The 17,574-nt window shown below is 27.6% G+C and overlaps 1 protein-coding gene and 1 long non-coding RNA gene across 5 annotated transcripts in view; both read right to left on the bottom strand.

Annotated features, from left to right (window-relative positions):
* Window positions 1–6,217, bottom strand: part of LOC126898713 (uncharacterized) — a 69,912-nt gene extending 63,695 nt beyond the window's left edge. For all 3 annotated transcript variants that reach the window (XM_050673011.1, XM_050673013.1, XM_050673012.1), the window contains exon 1: window positions 6,052–6,217. In XM_050673011.1, coding sequence (XP_050528968.1) covers window positions 6,052–6,054 — 3 coding nt within the window. In that variant the 5' untranslated portion in view covers window positions 6,055–6,217. The remainder of the gene's footprint in view (window positions 1–6,051) is intronic.
* Window positions 6,218–11,792: 5,575 nt separating this feature from the next.
* LOC126898739 (uncharacterized) lies at window positions 11,793–15,378 on the bottom strand. 2 transcript variants are annotated; one of them, XR_007702369.1, is made up of 5 exons: window positions 14,922–15,378; window positions 14,673–14,794; window positions 14,536–14,565; window positions 12,220–12,387; window positions 11,793–12,101 (listed from the first exon to the last, which is right to left on the bottom strand). It is a non-coding gene; the product is annotated as an uncharacterized LOC126898739 (long non-coding RNA). The 2 variants fall into 2 exon arrangements; XR_007702368.1 differs by having other exon boundaries at window positions 14,673–15,373.
* Between the last annotated feature and the right edge of the window lie 2,196 nt (window positions 15,379–17,574).

Here is a 17,574-nt window from a genome sequence, read left to right as displayed (position 1 = left end):
AAAAAAAAAAAAAAAAAAAAAAAAAAACACATCATAGTAAAATTAATACCTTCTCCGCTTCGCATCGAAGCTAAAAAATTACAATAAACCTACATGATACTAAACTATTTAAAAAAAAATAACTTGATGACTTTGTATCGCCAGAATCGTTAAATTAGTTTAAAAGGTTCAATATACCAATAGATTTTATGGAAAATCGTCATCATAGCTGTGTTAAAAATCCTGATTTTCAAAATGGTTTGAAAGTTTTATCTAATCGTCTTGTGAAAAACGACATAGCAGAGAGAGGCGTAAAACTTATGCAAAATTACAATGAAACATTAACTCATGATGAAAACAAAAACGATTTCTACTACAAGTCGTCAAAGATTATAGATAACAATATGGAAATTATTCTAAACACACAATGATGGATAACAATCAATAATCCAATCAAAAACAAAAAATTTTTTATATTTATTTTTACTAGCGTTTTCAAATATTTTAAACTATTGAATAGTATTTGATAGTTATTTAAAACTATCGAATAACTATTCGAATTCTTTTTATACAACTGAATAGTTTACTTTAGCTTCGATGCGAAGCTGAGAAAATATTAATTTTACTATTATGTGTTTTTTTTTTTTGTCTGTTACCACTTTGTCTCAGCTCTCACAGAATCGATTTCTTTCAACGATACGTCAAAAGATCACAAATCATATTTATTCGAAGGCATTACCCTCAAAAATTGAAAAATTTTCCCTCATTCCCCATAAAAGGGGGAAACCTCCAAAAAAATTACCAATTTAAAAATCACTAATTTTTGAAATTTTTTCAATTTTTTTTACTTAAAACTGCCATAACTTTTTCAAAAATGAACAAATCAATATAATTTTTTTTTTTAGATGCATAATGTCTTTAACTACCAATTGATGTATTTTTTTTATAAATTTGACCCTTTACTTGCCCACAAGGGGGGATTTAAAAAGACAACTTTTTCACAAAAAATTAACTTTTTCAACTTAAATTTTGAAAGTGTTTCAGAAATACTGACACATTTATATATATCTTAAATTAAATCTAATGTAATATACTTTACTATGGAAAAAAAAATTTCGGACTTTATTTTATCTCCATGGTGAAAACAGACATCAAAGTTAATAAAAAAAATACGATTTTTGTAAAAAAATTCTTTTTTATATTTTTAACTTTATAACGCTATAAATATTTGAAAAAAGTATGTATCAATACAATTTTTTTATGAGAAATAATATTTATATACTTCTTTCATTCGACATACTTTTTTTTTAAATTGTACCATATCCCTTAATACAGGAGACGTTCAAAATATAAAAATGTATATATTTTTACTTTCTATAGAACTATTTCAACTTAATTTTTAAAAGTGTTCCGGAAATACTGACACTTTTATATACAGGGAAGCCCACCACTCACTGACAACTTAAATAACTTTTGATCCAGTTAATATTTTTAGCTGATTTTTTTTTTAAATAATAGTTATACGTTAGGTCTATAGCTATATCTCAATAATTAATTTTTTTACATTTTATTAAAAATATTAATTATTTTTAAATTTTAAATAAAATGTAAAAAAAAAATCTAAGATAGCTATTTTGTAGAGTAGAATTTAAGAAAAATTTTAGTAAAAAAATATCTTATTAATATTGAGTAGTAAATATTCTGTATCGTTTTGAAGTTTGTGAAAATTTGAATTTTCATGTATTATTTTACGGTATTAAACATTGAAATACGTATTGAGAAAAGGACAGAAGAAAACGCTATCTTTTCATAATTTCAATAAATTGGAAGATTATTCTAAAGCAAAAATCTAACTCAAAAAGACTTAAGGAAAAATTTCAAAAAAATCATTGCCACATGCTTCATGGTAAAATTAACACCTTCTCAGCTTTTCATCGAAGCTAAAAAAACTTTTTTACTATTAAAAAATATTAATAAAAAGTATAATAGTAACATATTCTATGAATACGTAAATAATAAAAAAAATTAATGTGAAATATTTTATAGATCTAATGTGATCTAATTTGATTAAAAAAACATTGCGCATTTAAAAATTGATAGATAAAAGGGAATTCAGGTTTAGCAGTTTTTTTAAATTTTGTTCAGGATTAATAAGTTAGTTATTTCTACACCACAATACATTATTATTTATTAATGTTAAACTACTAAAAATTATAATAATAAGTCAATAACTACTGTCAATAACGTTCAAATTTTTTATAGTCATTTTGAAAAATTAAAGTTTTTGCTTCTTTGCGAACATACTTACAATTTTTAATAACTTTAAACTGCTTTTTAATTACTTAAAATTATGTTTCAATTTAAGAAAGTTTTGAAATTTTAATGAACTATAAATGATTATTTAAGTATCGACTGTACTGTTTATTAAATAATAATGCCACGTACATTTTTATAAGTAACATTATTTTGAAACAAAAGTATCATTTTACGTTCTGGTTTTTAAGCAGACGTTATTTACAAAAAAATTATTTTTATTTTTTTAAATTATTAAGAACGAGTATATTGTCACAAATAAAACTAATTTCTAAACTATAATTATATCCACTTTTGTAAGATAGTTTTATAAAATTATATTGACATCATAAATATTAGATAAATTCCATTTATTATACTTATTCATATCAAACTTGAAATTCTTTAATGTATTTAACTGTGATTTGTAAAAAATTCTTAAATCTTTATTATTGCATGATAAAGATTTTAGAAAAAAATGTACCGATTAAAGCTTTATTTATTTATAAGAATCAAAATAAAGAAAAATATAATTGCAAGAAAAAAAAATTTTTTTAAGGTAGTTTTTAAGGGTAACATTCGAAAGCGAAATTGGTAATATACTATATATTTTTATGCAACATCATTGAGATCAAAAAAAAAGTAATTTTGAATGATAAACAACCGGATTTTAAACTAATGTAAATTTTAGTTATTGTATAATACATCTTATTTGTAATCCTTTATCCGTACAACGTCTTAATAATTAACTTTTTCATTCTATTCATAAACAAAACTTCGACTGAATTTGTATACAACTCAATAATATAATTAATAATGTATGAAATGTTGCCAGTCTTCCTTTATTCTGGTAAGTACGAAACTTTTCAATTAAATAGTATAAAAATACAAAGAGTTGAGTGAACTTCAAATCACTCTTTTTTACCATTTATTCTGATAAAAGTTTCCTACCAGTATTGTGTCTACACTAGAGACTACCTGGGGTAGCTGCACATGGGCGCGACGAAAAGTTCATCCATGAGTCTTTTGTGTAAATCATAGTCGATGAACTCCATTAAACTCTGGTGAATTATGTATTTGCGTTTATGCATACTCTTAATTTTTTAACCCAGAAATATTTTCGATATAGATCCAGTATATATGATATCTGACAGTAATTAAAATAACTATCATAAAAAACGCTTCGATGCAAATCTGTAGATAGTGTTTAATTTAAAAAAAATCGGTGGATTAATCCAGAAGCTACATGATCTGCTAATTCCTTATTAATATCCTGATTAAGATAAAGTATGTCGAATGAAAAAGGGATATAAATATTATTTCTCATAAAATAATTGTGTTGATCCATACACTTTTCAGTAAGTTATAACATTATAGTTAGATTATAGTATATTCAAGTTAAAAATATAAAAAAAGAATTTTTTAACAAAAATCGTATTTTTTTTAATAACTTTGATGTCTGTTTTCACCATGAAGATAAAATAAAGTCCGAAATTTTTTTTTCCATAATAAAGTATTTTAAAAAAAAATTTTTAATGTATTTAACTGTGATTTCCGGCCGATAGTTTCAGTCTTTTGGTAGATAAAAATAGTATATTTTCGTCAGACATCGTCAAAGCGGCCGATTCCCAGGTAACCGCTATTATTATTGTTCACTGACTGCCGCCATATCTTAAACGGCGGCCACATATCATCTTATCGCGGTACTTTATAACAACAAGCAATATTAATAACGCTTGTTTTTCTATTGCAGTAGCAAATTTAACCGTACACGGAGATATTGTTCATCTTGGCTATTAACGTAGCTACATTTGATTATTAAGGTTTGTAAATAAACATAATATTCACGGTCAATATGTCGGGGAAATCATTAGCACAAATGAATTGCGCTGAACTACGTCGCGAATACGCTTTTAGACAGCTACCATGCTACGCGACGAAACCCAACATGCTAATTATGCTAAAAGAAAATCTACGTAGCGAAAGGAGGAATCCAGCTACCGAAATTTTACGCCGCTCGATAGCGAATTCCGGTCCGCGAATCCGAAGTGGAGGTAAACGACAACTACACAGACCGTGTCAGCGAAGAAGAAATCGACGCGAACAATTAGCCGTCCGGCGTAGCGCCTTAACCGGAGGAACATCCGGTGAACCTGGCGCTACACACATTAGACAACGAATCTGATGTCGAACAACTGGGGGAAATTACGCGCGCAAGCGGACAGCTAGGCGCGCCATACGTCGAGGACGTGTACGTTGCCCGCTCGATATCGCACGCGGCAGAACAAGTCGGGGCGATCCGACAGAACATTCGCGACATTTCGAATAACGCGCGGATGACTGAATTAGAAAGGTCGCTGTTGCGTATGTCAATGGAACAGCGACAGATTTCCAGCACGCTTGAGCGAATCAGTCAAAATATGCTGCCGTCCCCACATGTTGCTGTACAACAGAATATTCGACAAGTTAACGTTGAACGAAATGATAGTCGACGGACCCGACGCGACACTTCACAAGCGCCATGCGGACAATGAAGCGCAAGATGATCTCAACCTGAGACGGTCGTACGGACAAGCGTCACGCGCGTCGCTACCACGGATGTGTAGCACCGGTTGGTAAGATGAACATTATCCGCGCACTTCATACATATGAGAACGGGTCGACCGATTTTTCGTTTACGCGCCAACCACGGGAGGGACAATGCAACACAACCGGTAGACGTCGGTCTTTTAATGATTTGTAGCCTACCCGCAGCTCGCGGTCTGGTGGTTACCTTACCACGACCTACGTACCGTACGCGCCTGCCTACCCGAATATTACGGAAGAAACAAAGAGGACCCACGGGAGTTTCTAGACACAGCTTAGGAACTACACTGTCAGGGCGGTATACACCCAACCGCGTGGGTGAACATCGTCGTCCCGTTTTTGAACGACAGGGCAGGTGATTGGTGGCGAACAATAAAATTAAATAATATGCTATGGACGGAATTTAGGTCCGAATTACTCGAGGAGTTCGACAATATCGACATCAGGACTGCGCTCTTAAAAACGGACTTAAAAACGACGCGACAGTGCCCCCGACAATCGTTAACCGACGTTTAATTACCGACGTTAACAACGTTTGGCCGAGCGAGTACGTTGTGGTTTACCGGAGAAACAACTTGTGCAACAGTTAACGGGACGATTACCGCGCTATGATACGGTTAATGCACCCAGCGTCTTATATATCTTAGATAGCGAAATTACGGTCCGCAGTTTTTTTGACCTTCGTTTTTTATCAAAATAAAACGTCGAGTCGACCTGCCGACTAGAGCAAAATAACTATATAAATATACATAAGTACTTATTTGTCGGAAACGTTGAATTTTGTGAACGCTCAATCGTATATTGGATACGCGTCAAATTTAAAATAAAAAAAAAAACATTTTTATTACTTATTATTATTAAAATTAAATAATAAAAATTATGGTTTTAGCATAGTGTAAGAATGCATAAATTATAAAAAAAATTGATGATAAATTTTTAGTAGATCAAAAGTTATAATATTAGAAAAATATCGTGAATTTTGTTGTTTTTAGATACAGAGGGTTTCAGGCTTGTCAGTTTTTAAAATTTGTTAGCGATTAATAGGTTATATGTTTCCACATCACTAAGCATAATTATAAACTATTGTTAAACTTTATTTTAATTTATTTATTCTAAATTGTATTTATATTGACGTTAAATACTTTGTAGTCATTTATGAAATTAAAGTGTCTGCTTATTTGCGGACATACTTACCATTTTGTAAAATAACTTAAAACAGTTTTTTAATTACTTAAAATTATGTTTTAATTAAAGAAAGTTTTAAAATTATTATGAACAGAATTCGATTGTCTGAGTATCAACTGAACTGTATACTAAATAATAATTATTTATAATGCATAATGCCACGTACATTTTTATCGATAACTTAATTTCAAAACACAAAAATATTATTTTACTTTTTGGTTTTTAAACAGATGTTATTATCATTTATTTTATTTATTTTACAAATAATATGAACGAGTATATTATCAGCTATGAAGTTATTATAAGCTATTGTATATCGACTTTTAAAAGAAGGTTTATAAAATTACGATAACGTCATAGATATTAAACGCGTTGAATTTCTTATACTTATTCATTTCAAACTTGAAATTCGTTACACTTTAATAAAGTGTGATTTATAAAAAGTTCTTAACTCATTATTTTTGCATGACCAAAATATTTCAGAAAAATGATAGGTAAAGACATCATGCATCTATAAATAAAAGGATTATATTGATCCATACATCTTTCAAAAAGTTATAGCATTATAAAGTTAAAAATATAAAAAAAAACCCAGCACAGGGGGTCGCGGCACAGTGGTGACTTAGCATAGTTGGATCAAGTATAATGATATCTGACAGTGATTAAAATCACTATCAAAAATAAACACTTCGATGCAAATCTTTAGATAGTGTTTAATTTTAAAAAATTGGTGTTTTATTCCAAAACTACTTGATCTGCTGGTTCCTTATTAATATCTCGATTAAGATAAAGTATGTCGAATGAAAAAAGGTTTATTAAAAAATATTATTTCTCATAAAAAAATTGTGTGGATCCATAAACTTTTCAATAAGTTATAGCATTATAAAGTTAAATATAATATAAATAATAAAATCGAAAATTTTCACACAAAAATAGCATTCGGTAGCCGTTTTCACCATGAAGACAAGTCCAGAGGTCAAATTTTTTTTTTTCAAATAAAAGTACATTACATTAGCTTTAATTTAAGGTATATAAAAAAAAGTCAGACCTTCCGGAACATTTTCAAAAGTTAAGTTGAAAAGTTAATTTTTTGTGAAAAAGTTGTCATTTTAAATCCCCCCCTGTGGGCAGCAAAAAAGTCAAATTTACAAAAAAAATATACCAAATAATAAGTAAAGATATCAAGCATCTATAAAAAAAAAAATTATATTGATATGTCCATTTTTGAAAATGTTACGGCAGTTTTTAATAAAAAAAATTTAAAAAATTTCGAAAATTAGCGATTTTTAAATTTGTAATTTTTTTGGAGGTTTCCTNAAAAAGTCAGACCTTCCGGAACATTTTCAAAAGTTAAGTTGAAAAGTTAATTTTTTGTGAAAAAGTTGTCATTTTAAATCCCCCCCTGTGGGCAGCAAAAAAGTCAAATTTACAAAAAAAATATACCAAATAATAAGTAAAGATATCAAGCATCTATAAAAAAAAAAAATTATATTGATATGTCCATTTTTGAAAATGTTACGGCAGTTTTTAGTAAAAAAAATTGAAAAAATTACGAAAATAAGCGATTTTTAAGAAATTTGTAATTTTTTTGGAGGTTTCCTCCATTGACGTNACGAAAATAAGCGATTTTTAAGAAATTTGTAATTTTTTTGGAGGTTTCCTCCATTTACGTGGAACGAGGGAAATTTTTTCAATTTTTAAGGGTAATGTCTTTGACTAGATACGATTTGTGATCTTTTGACGTATCATTGAAAGAAATCGGTTCGGTGAGAGCTGAGAAAAAGTGGTAACAGACAAAAAAAACACATCTTAGTAACACCAATACCTTTTCAGCTTCGCATCGAAGCTAAAATGAATTTCATTAAATGTAAATATTAATAAACTATGTTTGGGAGTATGGTGAACAAATGCGCACGAATATCAACTACATTCGATCTCCTAAACCAATTAACACGGCATCATTAGGGACTAGTTTAACACTTGAGGATCTTGGTCAAAACTAAAAATCTATATATAAGTGGTAAGAACATAGTAATAAATGTTCTGACATTAACCTTTCCTCTATTAAAGGTTCATCTCTAAAATTCAGAGTCTGAACCTTTTAAAAGATCAAAATAGTAAGAGTGAGGGGAAAAACAATTTGTCAAAAAATGCTATTTGAACTTTTAGTTATGGTTTTTTTATAATTAAGGGTTGAAACCGTATTGTGTTCAAAAAAATTCTTGTAATCTTGTATCTTCATGCGTTCTTAAATTATTGTTTCTTACGTAACTGGTTGTAATATTCGTTTTAATTGATAGTGTATTATATTCATTGTATTTATTAAAATTGCCTCCTATGACTTAGTCTGTTGTTTTCAAAGTTCGTTACCACTACATGATTATTGCTTTTATTTATATTTCATAAGATAAATTTTTATGATAGTGTTAGGTTACAAAAATAGACTTATGATTATGCATGCGATTGAATAGAAAATAATATATACATTTTTAATATGTTTAAATTTACTTTACAATCAAAATTAATTTAAGTTAACCTAATTTAGAAATTGAAAAACGTTGTTAAAATTCTATAAATTTACAATTTGCTATATAACTTTTAACTAGACAATGCATAATAACTTATATAAAAATTGTGATAACGGCACTATTTTATAGTTATCATACAATATAAAAATATTCATGTATTTAAATAATACTTATTATGCCTAGTCTACTAGTCCAACTGTAAAGAACGTAAAGATGAGAATCTGGTTTCGATGTGCATGATAAAAATAAAGAATTAGTCAATGACAAATAGTCGTAAATTGATGTTTCTTTTCTTGCGCTTAGTAGTCAATGACAGTTAGTTTTAATAGATATTAACTTGTTATTATATTATATTAAATGTTATTACATTATAATTTAATGTGTACTAAAATAAAAAAAAAAAATATTATTTTACCAACATTTTTCTAAAAATCTACTTTATAAAATAGCTATCTTAAATTTTTGTTTTTAAATTTTATTTAACATTTAAAAATAATTTATATTTTTTATAAAATGTAAAAAAATTAATTATTTAGATATAATAATTGACCTAAATTATAGCTATTGTTTTAAAAAAACCAGCACATAGGGGTGGCGGCACAGTGGCCAGGTAAAGGGTCAAATTTATAAAAGAAAACACATCAATTGGTAGGTAAAGACATTATGCATCTAAAAAAAAAAATTTTAGTGATTTGTTTATTTTTGAAAAAGTTTAAGGTGTAATATCTACCAAATTTTTTTTTATTGTCTTATATCATGCTAAAACTATCCTAGAATCAAAATCTTCAACGCCCAAGTACTGATCTTAATTCAAAATTCGTTTAAATCAATTTTTACCAAACAACTTTTATGCTCCAAAATTTCATTTTTCGCTTATTTTAGTGATGCTCGTTTTTTTTTAATTCCGCGGCTTTGTAAATTAGTAGAAGTTACCTATGATCGATATCGTGTTTTGGACTTGAAGTATAGAATTTCGACCGTTACAGTGTATGTACAGCACGTGTTTAGTCACAATTTCCCTTTGTTTAGTCGATCAGCCGTTCTCGTTGTGTACGTTCTTAGTTTAAGTTTTGTTTAACTAAGTTTACTTCACTAGCGATACTCATGTAGATAATGAAAAAAATTATTTTTGCTATAGGTGGAGTTGAGCACGACTTCTTCTGCTCGCCGTGGAAAAACTTTTTAAAAAAGCGGAAAATTAGCAATTTTATATTTATAATCTATTTGGCGATTTCCTTCATTTACAGGGAACGAGGCAAATTTTTTCAATTTTTGAGGGTATTGTCTTCAATTAGATACTATTTGTGATCTTTTGACGTATGATTGAAATAAATCGGTTTGGTGAGAGTTGAGAAAAATTGGGTAAACACAAAAAAAAAAAACACATCATAGTAAAATTAATACTTTCTCAGCTGCGCATCGAAGCTAAAAATATTAACTGATTCAGTAATTATTTCAGTTGTCAATGAGCGCTAGGCCACCCAGCATATTATAATATAATATGCTGAGTGGCCATTATAAATATTTTTACAACATAATTTTAAGAATATTTAAGTTTAAATGATATAGTGATGATTAACCATCTTTAATTATTTTTGGAATCTATCTGCATGTGTTCTTATTCAAATATATTCAATATAGATGGTATCACGAGATTATTTAATTGAAAGTTTTGAATGGGTTTTTTTTTTGTGTTTGTCACCATTTTTTGCTCTTATCGAACCGATTTCTTTTAACGATACGTCAAAAGATCATAAATCGTATTTAGTCAAAGACATTACCATCAAAAATTGAAAAAATTTCCCTCATTTCCCGTAAACGGAATAAATCCCCCAAAAATTACAAATTTGTAAATTTTTTCAATTTTTTTTACTTAAATTTGCCATAACTTTTTTAAAAATGACCGAATAAATATAATTTTTATAATATAGATACCTTAGGTATTTACCTATTAGATATATGAGAGATAATATTTATGTAATATATATATATATATATATATATTCATATTGTTTGAGCAAGTTGCGCAGCACTAAGCAGTCAGCTGATGGCCGGCTTATCTCCTCGTCCGAGCCGGGTATTATGTAGAATACTCTAAAGGCTTGCGGCGAGGGTAAACCGGTCCGCGTGTATGGCTGACCAACGCAGTGGACAACATTGAACATGTTGGGCATGTCGGTTTTTCTGATTGCTCGTATAGTATTGTTTTGTATACGCTGTTGTTGAGATACCTTTTGTTGTACGGCGACAAATATCCAGTGGGATTTCGTATTGATTTGTCGCCAAATATACCGCGTTGGTTTTTTTTGTGTGCTGTACTCGGACCATCGTCCTTTTGATTATTGGTGAACATCGTCGGTCTTCCATTACCTGGTCCGGTGACGAATGTCGGGAATCCGTGGGAGGACGAGGCTTGGATATAGAATTCGCAATTGTATGTAAATTTATAGATCATTTATATTTGATTGTTTTTTCTCTAGTTAACATATTTGTATTCTGTTGCGGACGTCCATATTAAGTTATTATACTAGAATTGTGCTATTAAAACTATAGTAATTGTATGAATGGTAACCTTTCTTTTTATTTTTCCCTTTAATGATTAAAACCAATTATTGTGATTTGTCGGTGCGTTACTACTAGTCAAACGGACCAACCGTATATAAGGAGTCCGGTGGCGAACACACATATTACACTTATAAAACATAAAACTTGTTATCAGGATATAAATAAGGAAATAGGAGATCATGTAGCTTTTGGAATAATCCACAATTTTTTTTAAAATTAACACTATCTAAAATTTTGCGTTTAAGCGTTTTTTATGAGAGTGATTTTAATCAAAATCAGTTATTATTATACTTAGCCCAGATATGCTACGTCACCACATTGCCGCAACCCCTATGTGCTAGGTTTTTTAAAAGTGTAAATACTTGTGTATTTTCAAACACGAATATTTGGATGGTTATAATCATATAACACGAATTAAAAATTTTCGGTACTTATTTAAAAATCCAATAAAACTATGAGAAGATGCTGTGTTGCCTACCATCAATCACCAAACTCAATAAAAATATGAAGCATTTCTTCTTATCTGAATTAAACTTTGTATTAGTTTAATTTATTTTATAAATATATATGTAAATTTGTTATTATAAAATTTATAATAACTTCATTTTATTTATTTCTAAATACTTCGTATGTTGATAACAAAAAGATCAATTTGAAACAACATTATTGATATATTTATATATAATTAATTGTCATTCATTGATTAATATGATAATAAAATTATTAAAAATATTTTGTTTTGTAAATTAAAGTAAGTACATAATTTTTCTTCCTAATTTTAAAAACAAAATAATAATAATAGAATTTTTTTATTTCAATGTTTGCAAAAGTGATTATTCCTATTTATTGTTTTGATGCAATCCTTGCAATACAATTCCGGACAAAAATAGGTAATGCTATGTTTACCTGGTTTTTCATTACATTTTTTACAATTTTTTTCTAAACATTTTATTTTATACATAGGACCTGAAAGATATTAGAATTAAGTAATTAAGTCAATTTAAATTTTTCTATGATCATTTTTTATGTATTGACAATATTCTTATTAAATTTTTTAATCAGCTTATAAGAACTAAGATATTACCATATTCATGATAGTAAAAACAACATGGACATATCACAAACATTTCAGACTTTCCTTTTCCGATAAACTTTGAAAACAAACATGAATAACATATTCTCTTTTTACAACATTTTGTCAAATAAATTTTTCCATGATCTTCAGGAATAACTGATTTACATAAATGACATACTAAAAATTTGAATGCGTTTTTTAATTTTTTCATGAATTATTATTCAAATTTTATTGAATTTCCATTTTATTAAATTATAAGATTTAGATTAAAATATCTCATAATTGTGTAAAAATTATTTTATATACAAACGTAAAATAATTTATGCATTCATACAAAAAAAATGATTGAAAAAAAACTCTCATCTTCTATTTTTTCTGCTGTAAATATTTTAATAATAATATTTTTTTTAAAGTGATTTACTAAAAATTTTGCATTAAACGTATTTACTTGATAACTATTGTGTATTGACAAATATTTTTAATTTTATGTAACATTTTATAATAATGATAAAACACATTTTAAATGATTTTACTAACAATTTAACATTTGTTAATTTTATAAATCTAAAAACCACTCTTATCCAGATGGCTACTATAACGACCTTTTTTCAATCGATTTTAAATAAATCAATTTGTGAGAAAGTGATAAAATGTTATACCATATGACCTCTATATAGAATGACTTTAAACTAACCTACAACTCATAACTCATGATACAATTATCATATTTGAAATTTAAAAAAAAAATAATTGCATTCTACAGACTATGTATAATGCATATTTTGCAGCTTCGATGCGAAGTTGAGAAGGTTTTTTATTATTTATTATTAATAAGAAACAAATTTTCTAATTAGTCATTTTTCAATGCTTTTCTTATTGAAATTATTGATGGATCGACTAAAATTTTAGGAGAAGTACTCATTGATTTACAATAGTTTTTTAATAGGTTGACGGGCTAACATGTGTTTAGTATGTGTCATAAATATACATATGTATGAAAAATATCGTACTGCATACCCAATTCATATAATAATATGCTTGTATCTCAATAAGAATATGTTTTATATTGTTTCCACTCATTAATAATTTTTGAAAGAAAAGTACTAAAAATTGACTATTTTTAAATTTTGTATAAATTAACTTAATAAATTATATAAAAAAACATAATCTTAACATAGTTTACAAATGAAAAAATGATTTATAAATAATTAAAAAGAAATAATTATTGTATCAAACATTAAAAAAGTTGTCAGTTAGTTTTTTCGCCCAATTGATTCTTTTTTGTATTATATTAAAATTAAAAGCAAAAATTTAATAACACAATATTTTTTTCAAGTTAAACCAATTTTCAAGAGTATTTGACATTAATCAAATTTTTTGAAAACAAAATATTTAAAAAAAATATAAAGTTATTAATAATATAGCTTTATTATATTAGCTTAGTGAAAACTTTGAAAGGGTTTTCTATGTCGCCATTACTAATAAAACTTCTATTGTCAAGATAACACCTCTTTTGTAATTTTTATTCTAATCATAGTTTATTATCACCACTACATTGTAGACACAAACCTACCTAGGTAACCTCAGATACGCGGTCGATATGGATTTTTTGAAAATGAAAATTAATCACAATAGTTGTTATATTATTAAATAAAGATCACTAAACTTTTATTAGTTACGCATTGAAATTAAAAAAAAAAGAATAAAAATGTTGATAAAAAAATCAACTTAATGTATTATATATATTAATTGTAATTGTGAAAATTTACTGTCAAATTTATGTGAAACTCAAAATCATTTTTTTAGAAATGATTTATATAGTAAGATGTTACCAAAAAATATGGAATAATATAAACTGGTAGTAGCACACACAAATAGAGTTAAGAAATTAAAAAATAACAAAGTAAAAATATTTAATTTTGTAGTTTAAATGTATTATTATATCAAACCAAATTTGACAATAAATACTTTAAAAACACAAAAAAAAAAATGATGAGAAGCTCTCAGCTTCGTTTCGAAGATTTAAAATATATTTCCGTTTACCGATTCAATAGACTGTAAGTTATCTTGGAATTGAGCTATATGTTTTTTAACATTGAACACATTTATACATTTTGTATAGCATTTTTTGACATAAAAATTTTTAAATTTGTTCCTCTAATATTTACAAAGTTTATTATTTCAACATTTATATTTATGTGTTTAATAAGTATTGTTTTATATTATCAATATTATTACGTTTAATGGTGTTATGTTTCAATTGATATGATATATTGTCAATATTTTTTATAATATATAGAATAATAGATGAATTAATAGACATACTTTTATTATTGTTGCTTGGAGAACAATATCCTGTAATTGTAACAATTTTCATAACATTTATTAAGCATAAAACATTTAAAATGTATAATACTTTATGAATTTCTTTAAAAATATGTATTGAAGAAAAACGCACTCACCTTCTAATTCTTCATCTATAAAATAAGGTATTAATTATTATTTCATTATTAAAAATAAGGAGACTCGCCGCTTCTCGTATAGACAACTATAAGTTGTGTCAAGTCAGAAAATCCATTTATTTCTGTACAAACCAGACAAAAAAACAAAAATTATAAAGTATCCTGTTAGGGGCTTGTTTAATAGTTGAGGATCTTGGTCAAAACCAAGAATCGGAAGCTACCCGACGTCTGCCCAAATATCGTCCCTACCTCCTTAAATGAGTTTTAATTGCCTGAAGGAGATACAGGCAATCGTGTACCTTAGTTCCTCTGTAACGGAGTTGGTTGGCTATGATGACAATTGGCGATAGACGGGTCGTTGAATAAAACAAGTTAAGTTATAAATAATATAAATAAGATGAAAGTAATATTATTGAAAACTATGTCTATAACGGCCACTCGAACACAACTGCCCTTTGTTAGTTCGACGCCAGTAGCTCCGGGCTACAGACGAGTAGAATTGTCACATCAGCATCTCCTTTTATGCTAATTAATATGTATTAATAATTAAATAAATAGAAATAAAACGTGTGTAATATAAGTGGTAAGAACATAGTAATAAATGTTCTTACAATCCACAAGCACTTAAAAAATGTGTAGTACACATTTTTTAAAGATCACTATGGCTTCAATTTTTAATGCCCATTAGGGAGGTTCTTGGGTATAGAATAAAATAATTTTTTTTAAATTCTATTTTCTCAATTTTTATAATTAATAAAAAAACAATAAGAATTAAAAAAACAAACTCATTAAAGTGGTTAAAATCACTATCATAAGAAACGATTCGAAGTAAATTTGTTGATAGTGTATAATATCAAGAAATTGATATTATATAAAACAAGTTTCAATGTACATTAAATTTCCTTTTTTCTGACATTGCAGTATTGGGAAAACTAGTTAGTTATAGTTAAAATGAACAATTAGTAAAATTTAAGTTAAGGTTTAATAGAATAATTATTAAATTTATTTAGTAATTACTTGGAATTAAATAATAACCTGTATATAACAAAATTAATTACTATTTAAAGAATAATTAAATAAAATAAAATTTTATCTTGAAAAGACATATTCGTAGGTTATAAATCAATTAAAAGAACTTTAGATTTTTAAATAATTGAAATATTTTTTTTTATAGGGGAGAGTGGGGTTAGTTGTTACGAGGGAAAGTTGTTACATTAGAGATATTTTGATTTTTAAATTGTGGTAGTACCGTGCCAACCACATTCTTTTATGAAATGATTTTCCAAGTCAAATATTTTGTGATGATATAGATTTCATGTTATCAATATGAAAATAATTTCACATTTTTATGTTTATCCATTTCAATAATAAATTCTTGTCGACATTTTGTTTTTTTTTCTGGAGCTCTGGACATAAGGTAAGATATTTATGATATTAAATACATTTTCATTAGATATTACTCTTTCATTTTCTATTTAGAAATTACAAAAATAACAATTTATTTTTGAGTGATTACGATGTAAACAAAAAATTTCTGTATGGGGCTAGTTGTTATAATTGGTTGAGGCAAATTGCTACACTGTATCATCTTGCCCCAACTAGAAAAAAATTAAATTTTTATTTACAAGTAATTAAATATATAAAATTTATTTCATTTAGATGGTCAGAAATTACAAAAAAAACTAATTGAGGTACAACATCTGGAGATACATTTAAAAATGCTGCAGCTGAAGTGTTATCTAAGAAAAATTCGCTGAGAAATGCTGCAGAAAAGTACCAAATACATTTTATGACACATCAAAGATACATTAAAAAGCAATCCAATATACCTTTGAAAACTAATTGTAAACTGATTGGATATGCGAAACCTAGGCAAATATTTTCAGAATCTTNGCAAACCTAGGCAAGTATTTTCAGAATCTTTAGAAGCTGCTTTATCTACTTATTGGTTCATTGTAGCAGAATCTATTATGGTCTTACTCCATTGGACGTTAAGTTGTTGGCATATGAATATGCAAATGCAAATGATGTTGCTTATCTCAAAAACTGGGATGCTCGTAAACAAGCCTCTAAAGACTGATTTACTAGTGTTGTAATAGGCCCTTAACACAACCGAACAAAATGTTTATCTGTTATTCTTTCATCTTCTACCCACACACCAATAAATTACAAAACACAATCAACACTTTCTATCACTGACTGCAGATACACACACAACTCACACAATCACGCCATGCACACACATCCGTTCCTTCCCAACATGTACAACTCCGTAGTTTTACAAAATCCTTCTACAATGTCAGCAAAATAGCAACAAAAGAATCTAAATAAATGTAAGGCCGATGGTCATGTACGTGTCTGGAAGGGGACTTTGGAAGGACACCAAAGGACTCCATGGGCTCGACTGACACTGCCTGTGTTCAAATCCAACCGACATACAAACACGTCGCGATCATCGTCCGGCTCTCTTTCGCCTTTTAAGCCAATTTTGTATTTTTTTTAGTTTTGTTTGTTTTTCCTTTACTATTATTGTATTATGTGTTTTTGATAATAAAATAATCGAAGATATTTTTTTATATACAAATTGGTTATTATAATTCATACTTTCTTCATTACTCCACGAGTAAATTATTGCATCAGTGAGGATTATATAATTAAGGTAAGAACATTTCAATTTATTGTGCACGTACTTAAGATAGCAAGTGACCCTCGAACAACACACCCCGAGAAAAGGGATAATTCTTATTTTGCGATACTCTTATAATATTCCCTTCCATCCTACTTTATCCTTTTCTTTTATACCTTTTATTTTTGTTTTACAACACTAGTTTCTTAAAAAGGCATCCCATGTTATCTTTACGTTTACCTGAACCAACTAGTTTTGGAAGAATCATTAACTTTA

Source organism: Daktulosphaira vitifoliae, unplaced genomic scaffold (genome assembly GCF_025091365.1).
Source record: "Daktulosphaira vitifoliae isolate Bord-2020 unplaced genomic scaffold, ASM2509136v1 Scaffold_2, whole genome shotgun sequence".
In the NCBI taxonomy this organism is placed as follows: Eukaryota; Metazoa; Arthropoda; class Insecta; order Hemiptera; family Phylloxeridae; genus Daktulosphaira; species Daktulosphaira vitifoliae.
This window is presented reverse-complemented; position numbering and strand designations above follow the sequence as displayed.